The following is a 19040-nucleotide window of genomic DNA, read 5'->3' on the forward strand; positions in this document are numbered from 1 at the left end:
TCCATCGACCTTGAGATATACATATATAAAACATATTTAATTTTCAGAATAACACACATTCACTGCAGAAAGAACAAAAAGAAGAGCAGAAAGAAGCCTTGGTTTTGTACGAATGAAATGGCCAGCTAACTATAACACCCCTGAAACCTATGGTTTTTTCAGTGAATTTCAAAGCTTTTTTAAATGCTCATTTCTATCTATAACGTCTGTGAAACCTATGTTTTTTTTCAGGGAATTTCAAAGGTTTTTTAAATGCTAATTTTTAAGTGTGATAGTAGTTATACCTATTTTTTTGTATTGATTTTCTACAGTTTTTTAACTGTTCATTTATAACTATTTTATTCATTAAATATATATTTTTCTGAAAATTTAAAAAAAAAACATTCAAATGGAAATATTGATTCTTTTTTTGGTTTTCATTTTTTTATTTTAACCCCTTCAGTGCCCATGACGAGATAGTCTCGTAATGCAACGGCCGGCACAGGGCGGGGAAAGGGCGGGGCACTCAAGAGGTTAATATATTTATAGTATTTTCTTTAAAAAAAATGTTTTTTTCAAAAAAATTTCGGAGTCGCGCACTCAAAGCGTACACATCACGGTGGGTGCGCGGATTCTAGCCGCTATTTTAGAAAAGTTGTGAAGGATCCGCGTACGGTGTGCGCCTGCTGCGTGTTTTTCAGTTACATGATATACATTTAATATTACGTGATGTGTGCGATTGGTATGCGACCAGTCCACAACTCCTGCTCCCATGCATTCGCGACACATGCACATTACGTTACGAGATGCTTTCGCTGTGGCGGGTCCCGCGTGATGTCATATATGTGCTGGGGCGCGCTGGGTGTGCAACTCCAGCAAAAAATATGTTATGTTCCAAAATGATATGTATGTGTCTTTAATATACATATTAGGGCAAGAGATTATCTAAGATAGTCATAAAAATAACATATTTGTACTTATAATAAACTTATATTATTTTTAAATATATTTTCTCGAAGTAGGATGCGTGCATCGTGAGTGCAGAGAACCAGGTCAGCAGAGGTGCTGTAGAGCCAGAGAAACCAGGTCAGCAGAGCCGTTGTAGAGCCAGAGAACCAGGTCAGCAGAGCTGCTCTAGAGCCTAAGAAGCAGGTCAGCAGAGCTGCTCCAGAACCAGAGACCCAGGTCAGCAAAGCTGCTCTACAGCCAGAGACCCAGGTCAGCAGAGCTGCACTAGAGGCCGAGAACCAGGTCAGCAGAGATGCTGTAGAGCCAGAGAAACCAGGTCAACAGAGCTGCTTTAGAGGGAGAGAACCAGGTCAGCAGAACTGCTTTAGAGCCAGAGAACCAGGTCAGCAGAGCTGCTCTAGAGCCAGAGAACCAGGTCAGCAGAGCTGCTTTAGAGCCATAGAACCAGGTCAGCAGAGCTGCTCTAGAGGCAGAGATCCAGGTCAGCAGAACTGCTTTAGAGCCAGAGAACCAGGTCAGCAGAGCTCTTTAGAGGGAGAGAACCGGGTCAGCAGAAAAGCTTTAGAGCCAGAGAACCAGATCAGCAGAGCTGCTCTAGAGCTAGAGAACCAGGTCAGCAGAGCTCTTTAGAGGGAGAGAACCGGGTCAGCAGAGCTGCTTTAGAGCCAGAGAACCAGATCAGCAGAGCTGCTCTAGAGCCAGAGAACCAGGAAGCAGAGCTGCTTTAGAGCCATAGAAACAGGTCAGCAGAGCTGCTTTAGAGCCAGAGAACCAGGTCAGCAGAGCTGCTCTAGAGGCAGAGAACCAGGTCAGCAGAGCTGCTCTAGAGCCAGAGAACAAGGTCAACAGAGCTGCTCTAGAGGCAGAGAACCAGGTCAGCAGAGAAGCTCTATAGCCAGAGAACCAGGTCAGCAGAGCTGATTTAGAGGGCGAGAACCAGGTCAGCAGAGCTGCTTTAGAGCCAGAGAACCAGGTCAGCGAGCTGCTCTAGAGTCAGAGAACCAGGTCAGCAGAGCTGCTTTAGAGCCAGAGACCCAGGTCAGAAGAGCTGCTCTAGAGACCGAGAACCAGGTCAGCAGAGCTGCTGTAGAGCCAGAGAAACCAGGTCAGCAGAGCTGCTCTAGAGCCAGAGAACCAGGTCAGCAGACCTGCTGCAGAGCCAGAGAAACCAGGTAAGTAGAGCTGCTTTAGAGCGGGAGAACCAGGTCAGCAGAGCTGCTTTAGAGGGAGAGAACCAGGTCAGCAGGTCTGCTTTAGAGCCAAGGGACCAGGTCAGCAGAGCTGCTCTAGAGCCAGAGAACCAGGTCAGCAGAACTGCTTTAGAGCCATAGAACCGGGTCAGCAGAGCTGCTTTAGAGCCAGAGAACCAGGTCGGCAGAGATGTTGTAGAGCCAGAGAACGAGGTCAGCAGAGCTGCTCTACAGCCTAAGAACTAGGTCAGCAGAGCTGCTCTAGAGCCAGAGAACCAGGTCAGAAGAGCTGCTGTAAAGCCAGAAACACCAGGTCAGCAGAGCTGCTTTAGAGGGAGAGAACCAGGTCAGCAGATCTGCTTTATAGCCAGAGAACTAGGTCAGCTGAGCTGCTTTAGAGCCAGAGAACCAGGTCAGCAGAGCTGCTTTAGAGCCAGAGAACCAGGTCAGCAGAGCTGCTCTAGAGCCAGAGAACCAAGTCAGCCGAGCTGCTTTAGAGCCAGAGAACCAGGTCAGCAGAGCTGCTCTAGAGCCTAAGAACCAGGTCAGCAGAGCTGCTCTAGAGCCAGAGAACCAGGTCAGCAGAGCCGCTGTATAGCCAGAGAAACCAGGTCAGTAGAGCTGCTTTAGAGGGAGAGAACCAGGTCAGCAGAGCTGCTCCAGAGGGAGAGAACCAGGTCAGCAGAGCTGCTCTAGAGCCAGAGAACCATGTCAGCAGAACTGCTTTAGAGCCATAGAACCGGTTCAGCAGAGCTGCTTTAGAGCCAGAGAACCAGGTCAGCAGAGCTGATGTAGAGCCAGAGAACCAGGTCAGCAGACCTGCTGTAGAGCCAGAGAAACCAGGTCAGCAGAACTGCTTTAGAGGGAGAGAACAAAGTCAGCAGAGCTGCTTTAGAGCCAGAGAACCAGGTCAGCGGAGCTGCTCTAGCTGACACTGTCTGACTGACACTGACTGACTGACACTGACTGACTGACACTGACAGATTGACACTGACTGACACTGATTGACTGACACTGACTGACACTGATTGACTGACACTGACTGACTGACAATGACTGACTGACAATGACTGACTGACAATGACTGACTGACACTGACTGACTGACTGACTGACACTGACCGACGCTGATTGACTGACACTGACTGACTGACTGACTGACTGACACTGACTGACTGACAGTGATTGACACTGACACTGATTGACTGACACTGACTGACTGACTGACACTGACTGACTACTCTCTACTACCCTACTACTCACTCTCTACTACTCTCTCTCTACTACTCTACTACTCTCTACTACTCACTCTCTACAACTCTCTACTACTCACTCTCTACTACTCTCTACTATTCACTCTCTACTACTCACTCTCTACTATTCACTCTCTACTACTCACTCTCTACTACTCACTCTCTACTACTCGCTCTCTACTACTCTCTACTTCTCACTCTCCACTACTCACTCTCTACTACTCGCTCACAACTACTCTCTACTACTCACTCTATTACTCATTCTCTACTACTCTACTCCTCTCTACTACTGTCTCTACTTCTCATTCTCTACTACTCTCTCTACTACTCACTCTCTACTACTCTCTACTACTTACTATCTAATACACACTCTCTACTACTTGCTCTCTACTACTCGCTCTCTACTACTCTCTACTACTCACTCTACTACTCTCTAATACTCACTCTACTACTCACTCTCTTCTACTCTCTACTACTCACTCTCTACTACTCACTCTCTACTACGCACTCTCTACTACTCCCTCTCTACTACTCCCTCTCTACTACTCTCCACTACTCACTCTCTACTACTCTCTCTCTACTACTCACTCTACTACTCACTCTCTACTACTCTCTACTACTCTCTACTACTCTCTACTACTCACTCTACTGCTCACTCTCTACTACTCTCTACTACTCACTCTCTACTACACACTCTCTACTACTCACTCTACTACTCTCTACTACTCACTCTCTTCTACTCTCTCTGCTACTCTCTACTACTCTCTACTACTCACTCTCTACTCTCTATTACTCCCTCTCCACTCTCTACCTCTCTACCTCTCTCTCTACCTCTCTACCTCTCTACCTCCACCTCTCTACCGCTACACGTCTACCTCTCTACCTCTCTCTACATGCACACATATGCACATATATATGCATATATAAGCATATGCATTTATATATATATGTATGTGTGTATATATATATACATAAATGTATAAACATATATATAATCTGCATATCTATATAAATACAAATATAAATGCATGCATACATATACATATACTGTGCTGGCTGAAACGCGTCATGATCGACTGCACTTTATTATGAAATGAACGCTGAATTTGGCATCAAGCGAATCCAAGTGGCCCGTATCTCTTATGTGTGACGACAGCACGAAGGAGCGGTAGTTTGATATATGTATACATATGCATGTTATGTACATGAAAGTTTGAAAAACACTAATACAAGCAAAGCTAAAAAGCCACCTAATTACAAACAGAATTGCTTTAACTTAAATGAGGGCGAGACCTATTGCATTTTCAATGCTTGTTTACTTGGTTCCATCAAGAAGGCATTCAGATGTATCACACATTTGCCATACATTATGAGTGGTAGCACTCTAGTTGCTCATTAGATCACTGTAGTAAAGCTACTGCTTACCAGGGAAGTATGCTACTGGTATTCAAAGTGCATGTTTCAGTCTGGATGTCAGAATTGTTTTTATGAAATAGAAGAGGATTTGAGAAGTCAAAATGTGCCCTCATTTTTCTTTCTGCAGCATTAATCATAATTTATATGGCAAAATGAACCCCCTCATTTTGTTCCTTTGCAAATTAAATGTTTTAAGTGTTACCACTTTATTCCAATCAAGATGGCTACAGGTGTGCCATACTTTTGCCATAAGTAAGACTGTTAGCGCTCTAGTTGTTATTTAGAACACTCTGGGACATTTTGTCATTTGGCTATACTTGGGCTACACCTGGGTGATATTTGTGCTACATTTGGGCTCTTTTGTATCTGGTGGCCATCTTGGGAAACTTATTTGTTATGAAGTTTCCTAAATTCCTCATTTACTACAGTCTCCTCAGTAGGAAATACTTTCAGTTTTTTACTTTGATTCCATCAAGAAGGCATTCAGATATGTCACACATTTGCCATAAATTTGGAATGTTAGCACTCTAGTTGCTTTTTAGATCACTGTAGTAAAGCTACTGCTCACCAGGGAAGTCTGCTGCTGGTATTGAAAGTGCATGTTTCAGTCTGCATGTCTGAATTTTTTAATGAAATAGAAGAGGATTTGAGAACTCAATCAAAATGTGCCCTAATTTATCTTTTTTCAGCACTAATGATAATTTCTATGGCAAAATGAACCTCCTCATTGTGTTCCTTTTAAATTAAACTACTGACTCTCTACTACTCACTCGCTACTACTCTCTACTACTCACTCTCTACTACTCTCTCTGTACTACTCTCTACTACTCTGTACTACTACTGTCTGCGACTCTCTACTACTCACTCTACTACTCTCTACCACTCACTCTCTAGTACTCTACTACTCACTCTCAACTACTCTCCACTACTCTCTCTCTCTACTACTCCCTCTCTACTACTCCCTCTACTTCTCTCTACTACTCACTCTCTACTACTCTCTCTCTACTACTCAGTCTCTACTATTGACTCTCTACTACTCACTCTCTACTACTCTCTACTACTCACTCTCCACTACTCACTCTCTACTACTCGCTCTCTACTACTCTCTACTACTCACTCTCTACTACTCACTCTCTACTACTCACTCTCTACTACTCTACTACTCTCTACTACTCTCTCTACTACACACTCTACTACTCTCTACTACTGTCTACCACTCACTCTCTACTACTCTACTACTCACTCTCTACTACTCTCTACTACTCACTCTCTACTACTCACTCTCTACTACTCACTCTCTACTACTCACTCTCTACTACTCGCTCTCTACTACTCTCTACTACTCACTCTCCACTACTCAGTCTCTACTACTCGCTCCCTACTACTCTCTACTACTCACTCTCTACTACTCTACTACTCTCTACTCTCTCTACTACTCACGCTCTACTACTCTCTCTACTACTCACTATCAACTACTCACTCTACTACTTACTCTCTACTACTCTCTACTACTCAGTCTCCACTACTCCACTACCCTCTACTACGCACTCTCTACTACTCACTCTCTACTACTCACTCTATACTACTCCCTCTCTACTACTCACTCTCTACTACTCACTCTCTACTACTCTATCTCTACTACTAACTCTCTACTACTCCCTACTTCTCACTCTACTACTCACTCTCTACTACTCTCTACAACTCACTCTCCACTACTCCACTACCATCTACTGCTCACTATCTACTACTCACTCTCCACTACTCCCTACTACTCTCTCTCTACTACTCACTCTCTACTACTCACTCTCTACTACTCACTCTCTACTACTCACACTCTACTACTCTCTCTCTACTACTCTCTACTACTCACTCTACTACTCTCTCTCTACTACTCACTCTCTACTACTCTCTCTCTCTACTACTCTCTACTACTTGATCTATTACTCACTCTCTACTACTCACTCACTACTACTCTCTACTACTCTCTACTACTCACTCTCTACTACTCTCTACTACTCACTCTACTACTCACTATCTACTACTCTCTACTACTCACTCTACTACTCACTCTCTACTACCCACTCTCTACTACTCACTCTCTACTACTCTCTACTACTCTCTCTCTCTACTACTAACTCTCTACTACTCACGCTCTACTACACTCTACTACTCACTCTCTACTACTCGCTCTACTACTCTCTACTACTCACTCTCTACTACTCTCTATACTACTCACTCTCTACTCTCTATTACTCATCCTCTACTCTCTACCTCTCTCTTCCTCTGTCTCTACTACTCTCTACCTCTCTACCTATACCTCTCTACCTCTACCTCTCCACCTCTACCTCTCTCTACACGCACACATATGCACATATATATATGCATGTATATGCATATGCATTTATATATGTATGTGTATATGTATATACATATATATATTAACATCTATATAATCGGCATATCTATATAAATACAAATATAAATGCATGCATACATATACATATACATATATGCATACATATGCATGTTATGTACATGACAGTTTGAAAAACACTAATAAAAGCAAAGCTATAAAGCCACCTAATTACAAACAGAATTGCTTTAACTTAAACGAGGGCTAGACCTATTGCATTTTGAATGCTTGTTTACTTTGGTTCCATCAAGAATGCATTCAGATGTGTCACACATTTGTCATGAATTCTGAACGTTAGCACTCTAGTTGCTCATTAGATCACTGTAGTAAATCTACTGCTCACCAGGGAAGTCTGCTGCTGGTATTCAAAGTGCATGTTTCTGTCTGCATGTCAGAATTTTTTAATGAAATAGAAGAGGATTTGAGAAGTCAAAATGTGCCCTAATTTTCCTTTCTGCAGCACTAATCATAATTTCTATGGCAAAATGAACCCCCTCATTTTGTTCCTTTGCAAATTAAATGTTTTAAGTGTTACCACTTTATTCCAATCAAGATGGCTTCAGGTGTGCCATACTTTTGTAATAAGTAAGACTATTAGCGCTCTAGTTGTTCTTTAGAACACTCAGGGACATTCTGTCATTGGACTATACTTGGGCTACATCTGGGTGATATTTGGGCTACATTTGGGCTCTTTTGTCTCTGGTGGCCATCTTGGGAGACTTATTTGTTATGAAGTTCACTAATTTCCTCATTTACTACATTCTCCTCAGTAGGAATACTTTCAGTTTTTAACTTTGATTCCATCAAGAAGGCATTCAGATGTGTCACACATTTGCCATAAATTCAGAATGTTAGCACTCTAGTTGCTCATTAGATCACTGTAGTAAAGCTACTGCTCACCAGGGAAATCTGCTGCTGGTATTCAAAGTGCATGTTTCAGTCTGCATGTCAGAATTGTTTAATGAAATATAAGAGGATTTGCGAAGTCACTCAAAATGTGCCCTAATTTTTCTTTCTGCAGCCCTAATCATACTTTCTATGGCAAAATGAACCTCCTCATTTTGTTGCTTTTTAAATTAAATGTTTTAAGAGTTACCCTTTATTCCAATCAAGATGGCTTCAGGTGTGCCATACGTTTGTCATAAGTAGGACTGTTAGCGCTCTAGTTGTTCTTTAGAACACTCTGAGAAGCTGCAGTAGAACACAAAGGAATCAACTGACAGTCTCTGCCCTTGTTAGATGTACATGTTTTACTGAGAATGTCAGACTTCATTCTCACATGACTGAGAAAGATGATGTGAATTTACAGAAAATATGCTCTCAGGTTAGCTTATAGATCACCTTCCAAACCTCTGTGGGAAAAGCATGAGAAAATATTTTTCTCTCAAACATGATTCATGATATCCCAGCAGAAGGCTTTTTCACATGGTAAAATCACCTTAGAACACACCAGAATTCCTAAAATGAGTATGATACCATCAACAAATGATTTATAATGTAACTAAAGTCTTAAAACCTTCTATTAACTGCAATGCTTTTTAATGAGGTGCTATCATGTATATTGGTCCCAAGATGGTTGCCAACACTTCTTGGATGAAGTGTTGACAGCCAATCAGATCTCACGATGAGATGTGTGGTTAGGCTCCGCCCAGATATATATGTGATTTTACTTTTGATTTTCTCAGGAACTTCTGAACGGATTTACACCATTTAAGCAAAAGGCACGACTCTGAACCAAGGTCTACCTTTCTGCCAAATTTGGTGTAATTCCGTTCAGCAGTTTGGGCTGTAGCTGCATCAACAGGTCCTATGGGAAATTGCATGGGGAGTGAGTAGTATAGTGAGTAGTAGAGTGAGTAGTAGAGAGTAGATGAGAGCGAGTAGTAGAGATTGAGTAGTGGAGAGTGAGCAGTAGAGAGTAGTAGAGAGTGAGTAGTAGAGAGTGAGTAGTAGAGAGTAGTAGAGAGTGAGTAGTAGAGAGTAGTAGAGAGTAGTAGAGAGTGAGTAGTAGAGAGAGAGTAGTAGAGAGTGAGTAGTAGAGTAGTAGAGAGTGAGTGGTAGAGAGTAGTAGAGTGAGTAGTAGAGAATAGTAGCGAGTGAGTAGTAGAGTAGTAGAGAGTGAGTAGTAGAGAGTGAGTAGTAGAGAGTGAGTAGTAAAGAGTGAGTAGTAGAGAGCGAGTAGTAGAGAGCGAGTAGTAGAGAGCGAGTAGTAGAGAGCGAATAGTAGAGAGTGAGTAGTAGAGAGTGAGTAGTAGAGAGATTAGTAGAGAGTGAGTAGTAGAGAGTAGTAGTGTGAGTAGTAGAGAGTGAGTAGTAGAGAGTGAGTAGTAGAGAGAGAGTAGTAGAGTAGTAGAGAGTGAGTACTAGAGAGTAGTAGAGAGTGAGTAGTAGAGAGTAGTAGTAGAGAGTAGTAGAGAGAGTAGTAGAGAGTGTAGTAGAGATTGAGTAGTAGAGAATAGTAGCGAGTGAGTAGTAGAGAGTGAGTAGTAGAGTAGTAGAGAGTGAGTGGTAGAGAGTAGTAGGAAGTAGTAGAGTGAGTAGTAGAGAGTGAGTAGTAGAGAGTGAGTAGTAGAGAGTGAGTAGTAGAGAGTGAGTAGTAGAGAGTAGTAGAGAGTGAGTAGTAGAGAGAGTAGTAGTAGACAGTGAGTAGTAGAGAGTAGTAGAGCGTGAGTAGTAGAGTAGTTGAGAGTGAGTAGTAGAGAGTAGTAGAGCATGTAGAGTAGTAGAGCGTGAGTAGTAGAGAGTGAGTAGTAGAGTAGTAGCAAGTGAGTAGTAGAGAGTGAGTAGTAGAGTAGTAGAGAGTGAGAAGTTGAGAGTGAGTAGTAGAGAGTAGTAGAGTAGTAGAGAGTGAGTAGTAGACAGAGAGTAGTAGAGAGTAGTAGAGAGTCAGTAGTAGAGTAGTAGAGAGTAGTCAGTCAGTGTCAGTCAGTGTCAGTCAGTGTCAGTCAGTCAGTGTCAGTCAGTCAGTCAATGTCAGTCAATCAGTGACAGTCAGTGTCAATCAGTCAGTCAGTGTCAGTCAGTCAATCAGTGTCAGTCAATCTATGTCAGTCAGTGTCAATCAGTCAGTGTCAGTAAGTCAGTGTCAGTCAGTCAGTGTCAGCTAGATCAGCTCTGCTGACCTGGTTCTCTGGCTCTAAAGCAGCTCTGCTGACCTGGTTCTCTCCCTCTAAAGCAGCTCTGCTGACCTGGTTTCTCTGGCTCTACATCAGCTCTGCTGACCTGGTTCTCTGGCTCTAGAGCAGCTCTGCTGACCTAGTTCTTAGGCTCTAGAGCAACTCTGCTGACCTGGTTCTCTACAGTCACGATGCACGCACCCGACTTCGCGAAAATATATTTAAAAATAATATAAGTTTATTATAAGTACAAATATATTATTTTGATGAATAGCTTACATAATCTCTTGCCTTAATATGTATATTAAAGACACATACATATCATTTTGGAACATAAATTCTTTTCGCGGGAGTCGCGCACCCAGCACGCCCCAGCACGTAAATGATGTCACGCGGGACCCGCAACCGCGCAAACATCTCATACCGTAATGCGCATGTGTCGCAAATGCGCGGGAGCAGGAGTCGCAGACTGGTCGCATACCAATCGCGCATATCACGTAATATTAAATGTATATGATGTAACTGAAAAACACGCAGCCGTCGCACACCATACGTGGATCCTTCATGATTTTTCTAAAATGGCGGCTAGAATGCGCGCACCCACCGTGATGTGTACACTTTGAGTGCGCGAATTTTTTTGTTAAAGAAAATAATATAAATATATTAAAATAAAAAATGAAAACAAGAAAATTAATCAATGTTTCAGTTTTCATTAAAAAAAAATTTTTTTTTGCAATTTTCAGAAAAGTATATAATGTTATTTAATGAATAAAATATTTATAAATAAACAGTTAAAAACTGTAGAAAATCAGCACAAAAAAATAGATATAACTACTATCACACTTAAAAGCTAGTATTTAAAAAACTTTTGAAATTCACTGAAAAAAAAATAGGTTTCAGAGACGTTATAGTTAGAAATTAGCATTTAAAAAACCTTAGAAATTCACTGAAAAAACCATAGGTTTCAGGGGTGTTATAGTCAGCTGCCCATTTCACTCATACAAAACCATAGAAATTCCTCCGTATTTGAGATGTCATCAGTGATGTCACTGACCATGTCATGAATGATGCAATATGTGACATCATCAGCAGTGCATTGCGGGCGCGTGAGTTATAGATAGCAGAACTAACTATAACGGAGGAATTTCTATGGTTTTGTATGAGTGAAATGGGCAGCTAACTAGAACACCCCTGAAACCTATGTTTTTTTCTGTAAATATATATATATATTCCTAGGTATATATACACACACTTCTGGATGATATAATAGCAAAATGTGTTAAATTAGAAAAATAAGTTAAACGCAATTTCTAACTATTTTCTTGATGCTTTCCAGATGGAATATACAACCTTGTCACTGAAAATGGTGAATCCTATCAGACCTACTGTGACATGAACACCAACGGAGGTGGCTGGACTTTAGTAGCCAGTGTCCATGAAAATAACATGTATGGGAAATGCACTACAGGAGACCGCTGGTCCAGTCAGCAAGAAAACAACCAAAATCAGCCTAGTGGCGACAACAATTGGGCAAACTACAACATATTTGGATCTGCATTTGGAGCTACAAGTGATGACTACAAGGTAAAATGCCCACTAACTTTTAATATCCAAAACAGATATTAGACACTGATTTATTTCAGGCTGGTCGGACTACCAGTGGGACACCACATGCCAGTACACCAGGTCCCTTTGCTATTTCGTAATACAGTGTTAGGTCGAAAATTTTACCTAAAATGCAGCAATCCTTAACATACCGGAAGCTCATACTTACTTGCCCATAGAGCAATGGGTACCACTGGTACTCAACACATATTGGCAAATGGTATATTCAACTAAAGAGTAAATGAGGCACCATTTTCTTTAGCTCAAATTTCCATTCATGGTCTACATTTCACAAAGCTGTCAACTAGTCATTCTCCAGCCATGACTGAGAATCTGTTACCATCCTGCAGTTGATCTTAGACAAATAATCTAACACTTTGACCCTAAATTCCTACCTCTCCAAAGAGGCTTAAAGATGTATCTGTTCAGAATATTCCTTAATGTCTATTTGTTTTTTCTCTCCGTCCCCTCATCAACCTAATCAAATCTCTTGTATATATCTGTATTGTGCCTGTTTTATGTGATGTGCCCTGCTTGGTTTGTGGCCAGGTCCCTGTTATACAAACATCTTAATAAGATAAAACAGAAAGGCTAGGAGTCCAAGGGACATGGGATCTGACTTCTCTGAAGCACAAAAGGTTGGAATTAGTCTTGTGTAAAAGGGCTGACACCCATACATTCAATTAACTTGTTTGGTGCAGAAGTCCTAAAATGCCAAGCATAACATTTTAGAAGTCATTCCTATTTTTCAAACTCTAGATAAATCCAAGCCTAGAATTTTGGAAATAAATGACTGTTAAGACAAAAATTGTTGTATGAGGTAACAAGAGGTTTTCTTGTGTTGCCTTTTTCATGTCTGCGAACAAAAGTCATGCAGAAGAGTAAATTTAATTTATAGAAGTTCCAATCTAGGTGGAGGTAGTGAAGCAAACACACTGAAGGGAGACATATGCAGCATTTACTTGCATAGAAATTATTACAATCTAGACACAATTTAAAAGTTGTAGAAGACTTATTTGCTCTTCTTTATTATAAGAAAGTTGGCTTTCTCGGGACTTCAAAACAAACATTAAAAAAAACACCTGAGAAAACTAGCAGTTTGCACAAGACAAATGTGGTTTGGGGTAAAGGATATGAAATATCTGCTCTCTATCTTAAACGTGTCCTCAAGCGTATCACTGGGAGTAGATACATTCATATCTATTCATATTGTATGCACAAATGTCCAGTGAATGCTTTCTTGCAGAAGTAATCTGTTGATAAATCTTAACTATATCTAGTATGATGTCTGTGTTCCTTGTTGACAGAATCCTGGCTACTATGATATCAAAGCAAAGGACCTGGCAGCGTGGCACGTGCCAAATGTCACACCAATGAAAAACTGGAAAAACAATGCTTTACTGAGATATCGCACAAGCAATGGCTTCCTTAACAATTATGGAAATAGTCTGTTCTCACTTTATCAGGTAATGTAAGAGGTTATGGTTTCTACATGACTTTCCTGGTGCTTTTCATTGAATAGTGTTCATTACCAACATAGAAATGCTGCTAAGTTTGACACCCAGTTGATCTATTATCGAGGCTTGATAACATCATTTTTACACATGCTCAGCCCAACTTGCTGTCCAAATTACTACAACTCATATGCAATTTGATCAATTATTTAATTCAAGCATCTCCTCACCCCATTGACAAATCAACTATTCCTTCTCCTACTGGACCTCTTTCTTCCTACCACCCTACTTCTTCAACTAGGATCTACTGGTAGTTCATGTAGCCTTGAAACACATGTACAAGGACTACCATAAACCCAAAGTTAAGATTTTAGCAACTCTACCCCCCAATCAGGCTCACCAAAAACAACATTTTCAATTAAAAGTAATTTATGTCTTTGGGGCCAACAATAGTAGCGCCTTCTCCAGATGAGGTTTTTTCTGCCCTCCATGGAATCACATCTCTTCCTGACGCAGGGCTCCATGACTTTGATACCCTTAATAAGACTTGCTTTTTTCCCACAAACAAAATGTGCACCCAGCTTTGCCTAAATAATGGGGGCTGCTCATATGCAGCGTCTTTCATGAGTCACCAATCCAACGTCATATGTTGAACTCTGTGGATACCCAGCTGATGTCAATAACTTTCTAGGCCCTTCTATATAATCTGCAAGACGGCATTTGAAGAAAAAAAACAATATCCAATTGAACTCTCATATTCTGTACCAATGATAAGTCTTGTTTCAAGGCAGCTCAATCAATGTGGTCAACCACTGACTCCATTCTTGTCCCAAGCCTCACGATTGCACTTTAGCCAAATCATAGGGCAAAGTCTACTTCATTCTATGTGCCTACTTCTGCCTATTATCATACACTTTACCCGGGGGACATACTTGTGAATCTTATACAGGATGCTTGGCTGTATGGGGTGAAGTTGAAAAAAGACAGCTAAGTTGAATTGAAATGGAGGATGGGGAGGATGGGGAGGGAGGAGCAGTGTTGAATATTAAAGGGGCGTGAATTCCTGTAATAGGGGGCCTAAAAGTCCTATCAATCGGCAGATACTTGGTCAAATTATTTATAGTTTGTTTATGTAGTACCTTGTTCACAAGTGGTATATTGCTATGTGACTCCATTGCTAAGCCAATACAAAAATTCATTCCTTGTGCCTTCTTATTGAAATGTACTGTAGACCATTTTACAACATAACGGCCTAAAATCAAAACATCAAATTTCAATCGAACAATCATTCTATCATTCGATCTGCCAACAGACCCAGGCATATATGGGGTCCAAAACCGCTTTTTACAGAATACCTCTTCACCTATTGCATTTATATGAGTTGTCGTCTTGCAGAGGTTTAATAAAAGGTACTCAGTCAAGTCCATGTGACAAATTGTTCCTCAAGCTAATTCTACAGTACATTGGGTTAATGTGTCTGACCTGAAGGTAGGTACTAGGGTGAAATGTGCGATATATGATTGTGTTTGCTCCTTGATCTTTCACATTACTGCACACTTGTCATGTTCTCTCCCATGCCATATTGCACTCTGTGTAACCTCAACTGATATACTTTCCATAGTCGGCATGATGTTTGCTTATCACAAATGTAATAAATAAAGCTTTACAAAAAAATTGTCAATCGACCAAGAGGGGCTTGGAATAAAGTTATGAGAGAATAAAGACTTTGACCTCAATCAAGATCTTAATCAATTTTTATCAAACCTGAACTTGAGATAAAAAAGATGTAAGATTGCAAACTGTTCAGATATGGGTTGCCTCCAGTCTAATACAACATTGTTTCCTTTTTCCGACCTCTATACTGCTGATCATCTTCTGTGCCCATGCCAGTCCAGTGGTTATGCCAATGCTGATAACTTGGTCTATTCCGTTCCCTACTACTTTTGTCTAAAACCTGATAATTGCAGATATTGAATAATAGTCCTGAGATCTGTACTTCTTGGAACACCTTGAGATCTTCATGGCAAAAGAACCAACTGCTCCTCATCTTTTACTCTGCCGCAACTAGGAACAATGCTCAGAACACAGAGGGCCCGATTTAGATCCTGGCGGATGGGTTACTCCGTCACAACCGGTGACAGAAACCCCGTCCACTGAAATATAAATCTCATAGGATATAATGGGATTTATATTTCAGCGGACGGGATATCTGACGCTGTTGTGATGGATCAACCTATCCGCTAAGATCTAAATCAGGCTCAGATAATTTTATTTAGCACTCGTTCCTGTGTCATTTAATCCTTCGTGTTCTTTTCCACCCATAACCTGAGCAAACCATCCACCATATTTTATCCTCCTTGTAGAAAACTTGGAGCACCTTTGAACCCATATCTTAAAACATGAATGCTCCAGAGAACATGACAATGAAAACTAATTTTGAAAAATTAACTGAGTGGGCCATATATTTTCTCTTGCTCTCAGACGTTATCATCTACCGTTTTCCAATATCTCTCTCGCAGCTCTCTCAATGGATCATATCTCCAAAACCATGTTAAGTAGGAAAAAATGGCTGATAAACTGCCTGAAAAGGGGACTGTTCAGATATTTCCCTGATCCTTGTGATTTCTGGGACAATCATGCAAGATCACAGGTCCGAGTGTTGATGTCCCCCATTAACCAGGGCACTTGGTACGTTCCGAATAATGAAACGTTGGTGTGCCAACCTTCTTTGACTCTTCAAATAGCTTTAGACCAGCTATCAGAGCATATCTGAATCAAAGTAGAGCAGCAAGGTCATTAGTTTTGGAAAGAAAACATTGTAATAATATCTCAAAATTAATATAATTTAAACATTGGAATGTTAGGAACTCCACTGAAGACAATGAAGTGGTTCAGGGCTTATGATGGCTAATATATGGCATCTGCTCGAACATTCCAATGTTTGTCTTTCTGTTTCTCCCTTTTTTATTTACAACATTCTACCCTCAGTGGGTGGTAGGTTCTAATAGCTTTATAGCCCTTCTGCCTTAGGCTACAAAAGTCATTAAGCACCCTTGCCTGCAGCTCAGGCAGCTTGGGTTCATGGTCCTTAACAACTGGTGTAGCCCTCTGCAGCAGGCTATAATACTAATACATTTACAGTGAAAACTGAGAGCACACAGTAAAAAGAATATGTATCACATACACAATAAAGAGGTTAAGTAGAAAATAACATAACGAACCCTGTACTATATACGTTTGCAAACTTAAATGTAACAAGAAAACATAAGCACAAAATAACACAGTTATGATAATTGGATGGTCAATTCTATTTTTACAAACATGTATACACATTTGTGATTCCCACCAAATTGTGAACATTTCTTTATAAAATGCAGGATCACAATCCTCCTACAAAATGATAACTTTGTACTGGAGTCAAAGACATTTATTGTTTATGTTCATAGTGACCACAAAGACAATTCAATTCAATATTTATTAAGAATTTGGATCTCCAATGAGGTACACATAAAACATACACACAATTATTACATAATAAGTATAATAAAATATATGCTTAGTTCATTTCTTAGTCCATCGCAGAGGTATCGAAACCCATCAGAGCCGGTTCTGGGTTCTCCCTCAAATGGCAAGATAAAAATGTCCACAACAGATGAATGAAATCAATTGCCCCAAATGAGCGAGATGCACATAAAGGTAATCATCATTGAGACAAACAAGCAAATTGCAATACCATTATTAAGTCCTTTACCACACCAAGTAGCTCAAGTTTGAATCCATACTGTACGATAACAGCTTCACAATAGAACCAATTTCAGATAAAATGCATCACGTAGCAGCTACAAGTTAAAACAGAAAGGTATTCTAAAAAAGCGAACATATTTGTAACAAACAATACATTTTTCTTTAGCAACAAAACATAAAAGCAAAATATATCCCAAATTTTGTGCAAAACACATTTGAATAGCAGCAGTCACATGTGCAAGTTTTAGAATATTATGCAATATTGTGCAATAGCAGCTTCTTGAAATGATCAATTTTAAATAGAGTGCATCCTATAGCAGCAAACGTTATAACCAGAGAAAATACTAAGAAAGAACTAGCACATTGATAACTAACAATTCCTTTGTCCCTTAGCAGCAGAGGGTTAGACGCACAGTATATCCCAGTTTTGTGCAAAGAGCAGTTGAATAGCAGCCATAACATGTTCAAAGATACAATCTAAAAATAGCGCTAAAACTCCATTAGCCTTAAAAATACAAAGGGGTGGAACTTAGAAACATAATTGTGAAGAGGTCCATGTATCTAAGAAGAAAACCTGCTTAAATAAGTTATAATGAGGTCTAAAATATATGCAAAAACTCCTTTAAAAAATGTAACAATTTTATACATGGGCTGATGTTACATTTTTTATACAGCTTTGTATAAACATTGGACGAAGCCTACGATGACGAAACAAAACCAATGCTGGAAAGCAAACAAAATATGGTCAAGATTCTGAGTGCCCAGATTACATAAGTTGCAATTTTTCCCATTTTTCGTAGAGTAGGACCAATTTGCTGTTACGTCATTTAAAGGCAGGAGATTCATGCGGCATAAAGTAAGCCAACATCGAATACCATGTTCTAAGTTCCTAGATAAGTATTTCTGGGGAACTCTCTGTGTATTTGACATAGCTATTATCTTTAGCCTTTCTTTTGATCTGCAAAATGTGACATCTCTATGATAGCTAACCATACAACTTGTGATTTTTTAAAAGAATTTAAGTTCTAGAAGTGGGAGGGAAATCACTGACTCCTCCTGTGTACCGAAAACATGCAGTGCCAAGGAGAAGTCACGGAAAAAGGAATATTTGTACATGGTTCCTCCAAAAATGTATTGACACATGAAACTTCGTAGCGTGTATGACTCACTATCTTTAACTGATATCCCCTCACGTAATATCCTTGCTAAGCCTTGAGTAAAAGAACTTTTCAAGCCAGATTCCAATTTAATAGCAGATTTTGGGACCAGTTTGTTAAAATTACATATTTAGCGTGAAGTATGGACTTCAATCTTATCTAGGAAACTCCAGTCCTTTACTGGAATAGATCCAACAGCATATAGCAAAGTAGGAGGAATTTTTGCTTTAAAAACAGTAACCAGGTGTAAAAAGTGTCTTTGACCCTTTGCGCTATAAAAAATACGCAAGCCATTTGCATGTGCTACCGCTTTACAAGAACTATGTTCGATATGCGGCTTATTCTTTGTGCTGCCCGTTATTACTTTCCCTGAATAAAGGAAAGAACGTACAATCTCCAGCTTTTCAGGACCAAATTTCTAATTAAAATTACATAATTTTCTGCTTCTGCTGCATTTCATAATCAGGACTTTACTTTTAAAAACATTGATCTTCAAAAAAGGTGCCATACTATATTTCTGTAATGATGTCAACTTCTTATTCAGCCTTTGGGGCTTATATCCATAATTGCTATATCATCTACATACATAAGACATGCGAAAGGATGGCCGCCTATCTTCGGTGCATCTCCTTCTAAGGGAGAAAAGCATTCAGGTAAATCTGCTACAATCAAGGAAAAGAGTAGCGCGACCACAAAGACAAAATATGCTGAAACCACGAAAATTAAATAAATAGCAATCCGATAG

At 40.2% G+C, this 19040-nt stretch overlaps 1 protein-coding gene across 1 annotated transcript in view; it reads left to right on the forward strand.

Moving 5' to 3' along the window:
- Positions 1 to 19040, forward strand: part of LOC146772944 (intelectin-1-like) — a 181679-nt gene that overhangs the window by 32920 nt on the left and 129719 nt on the right. The window contains exons 2-3 of the mRNA XM_085637043.1: positions 11672 to 11919; positions 13248 to 13406. Of these exons, the coding sequence (XP_085493169.1) occupies positions 11672 to 11919; positions 13248 to 13406 (407 nt within the window). The remainder of the gene's footprint in view (positions 1 to 11671; positions 11920 to 13247; positions 13407 to 19040) is intronic.

The sequence above is a fragment of the Triturus cristatus genome, chromosome 12 (assembly GCF_964204655.1).
Source record: "Triturus cristatus chromosome 12, aTriCri1.1, whole genome shotgun sequence".
Lineage (NCBI taxonomy): Eukaryota > Metazoa > Chordata > Amphibia > Caudata > Salamandridae > Triturus > Triturus cristatus.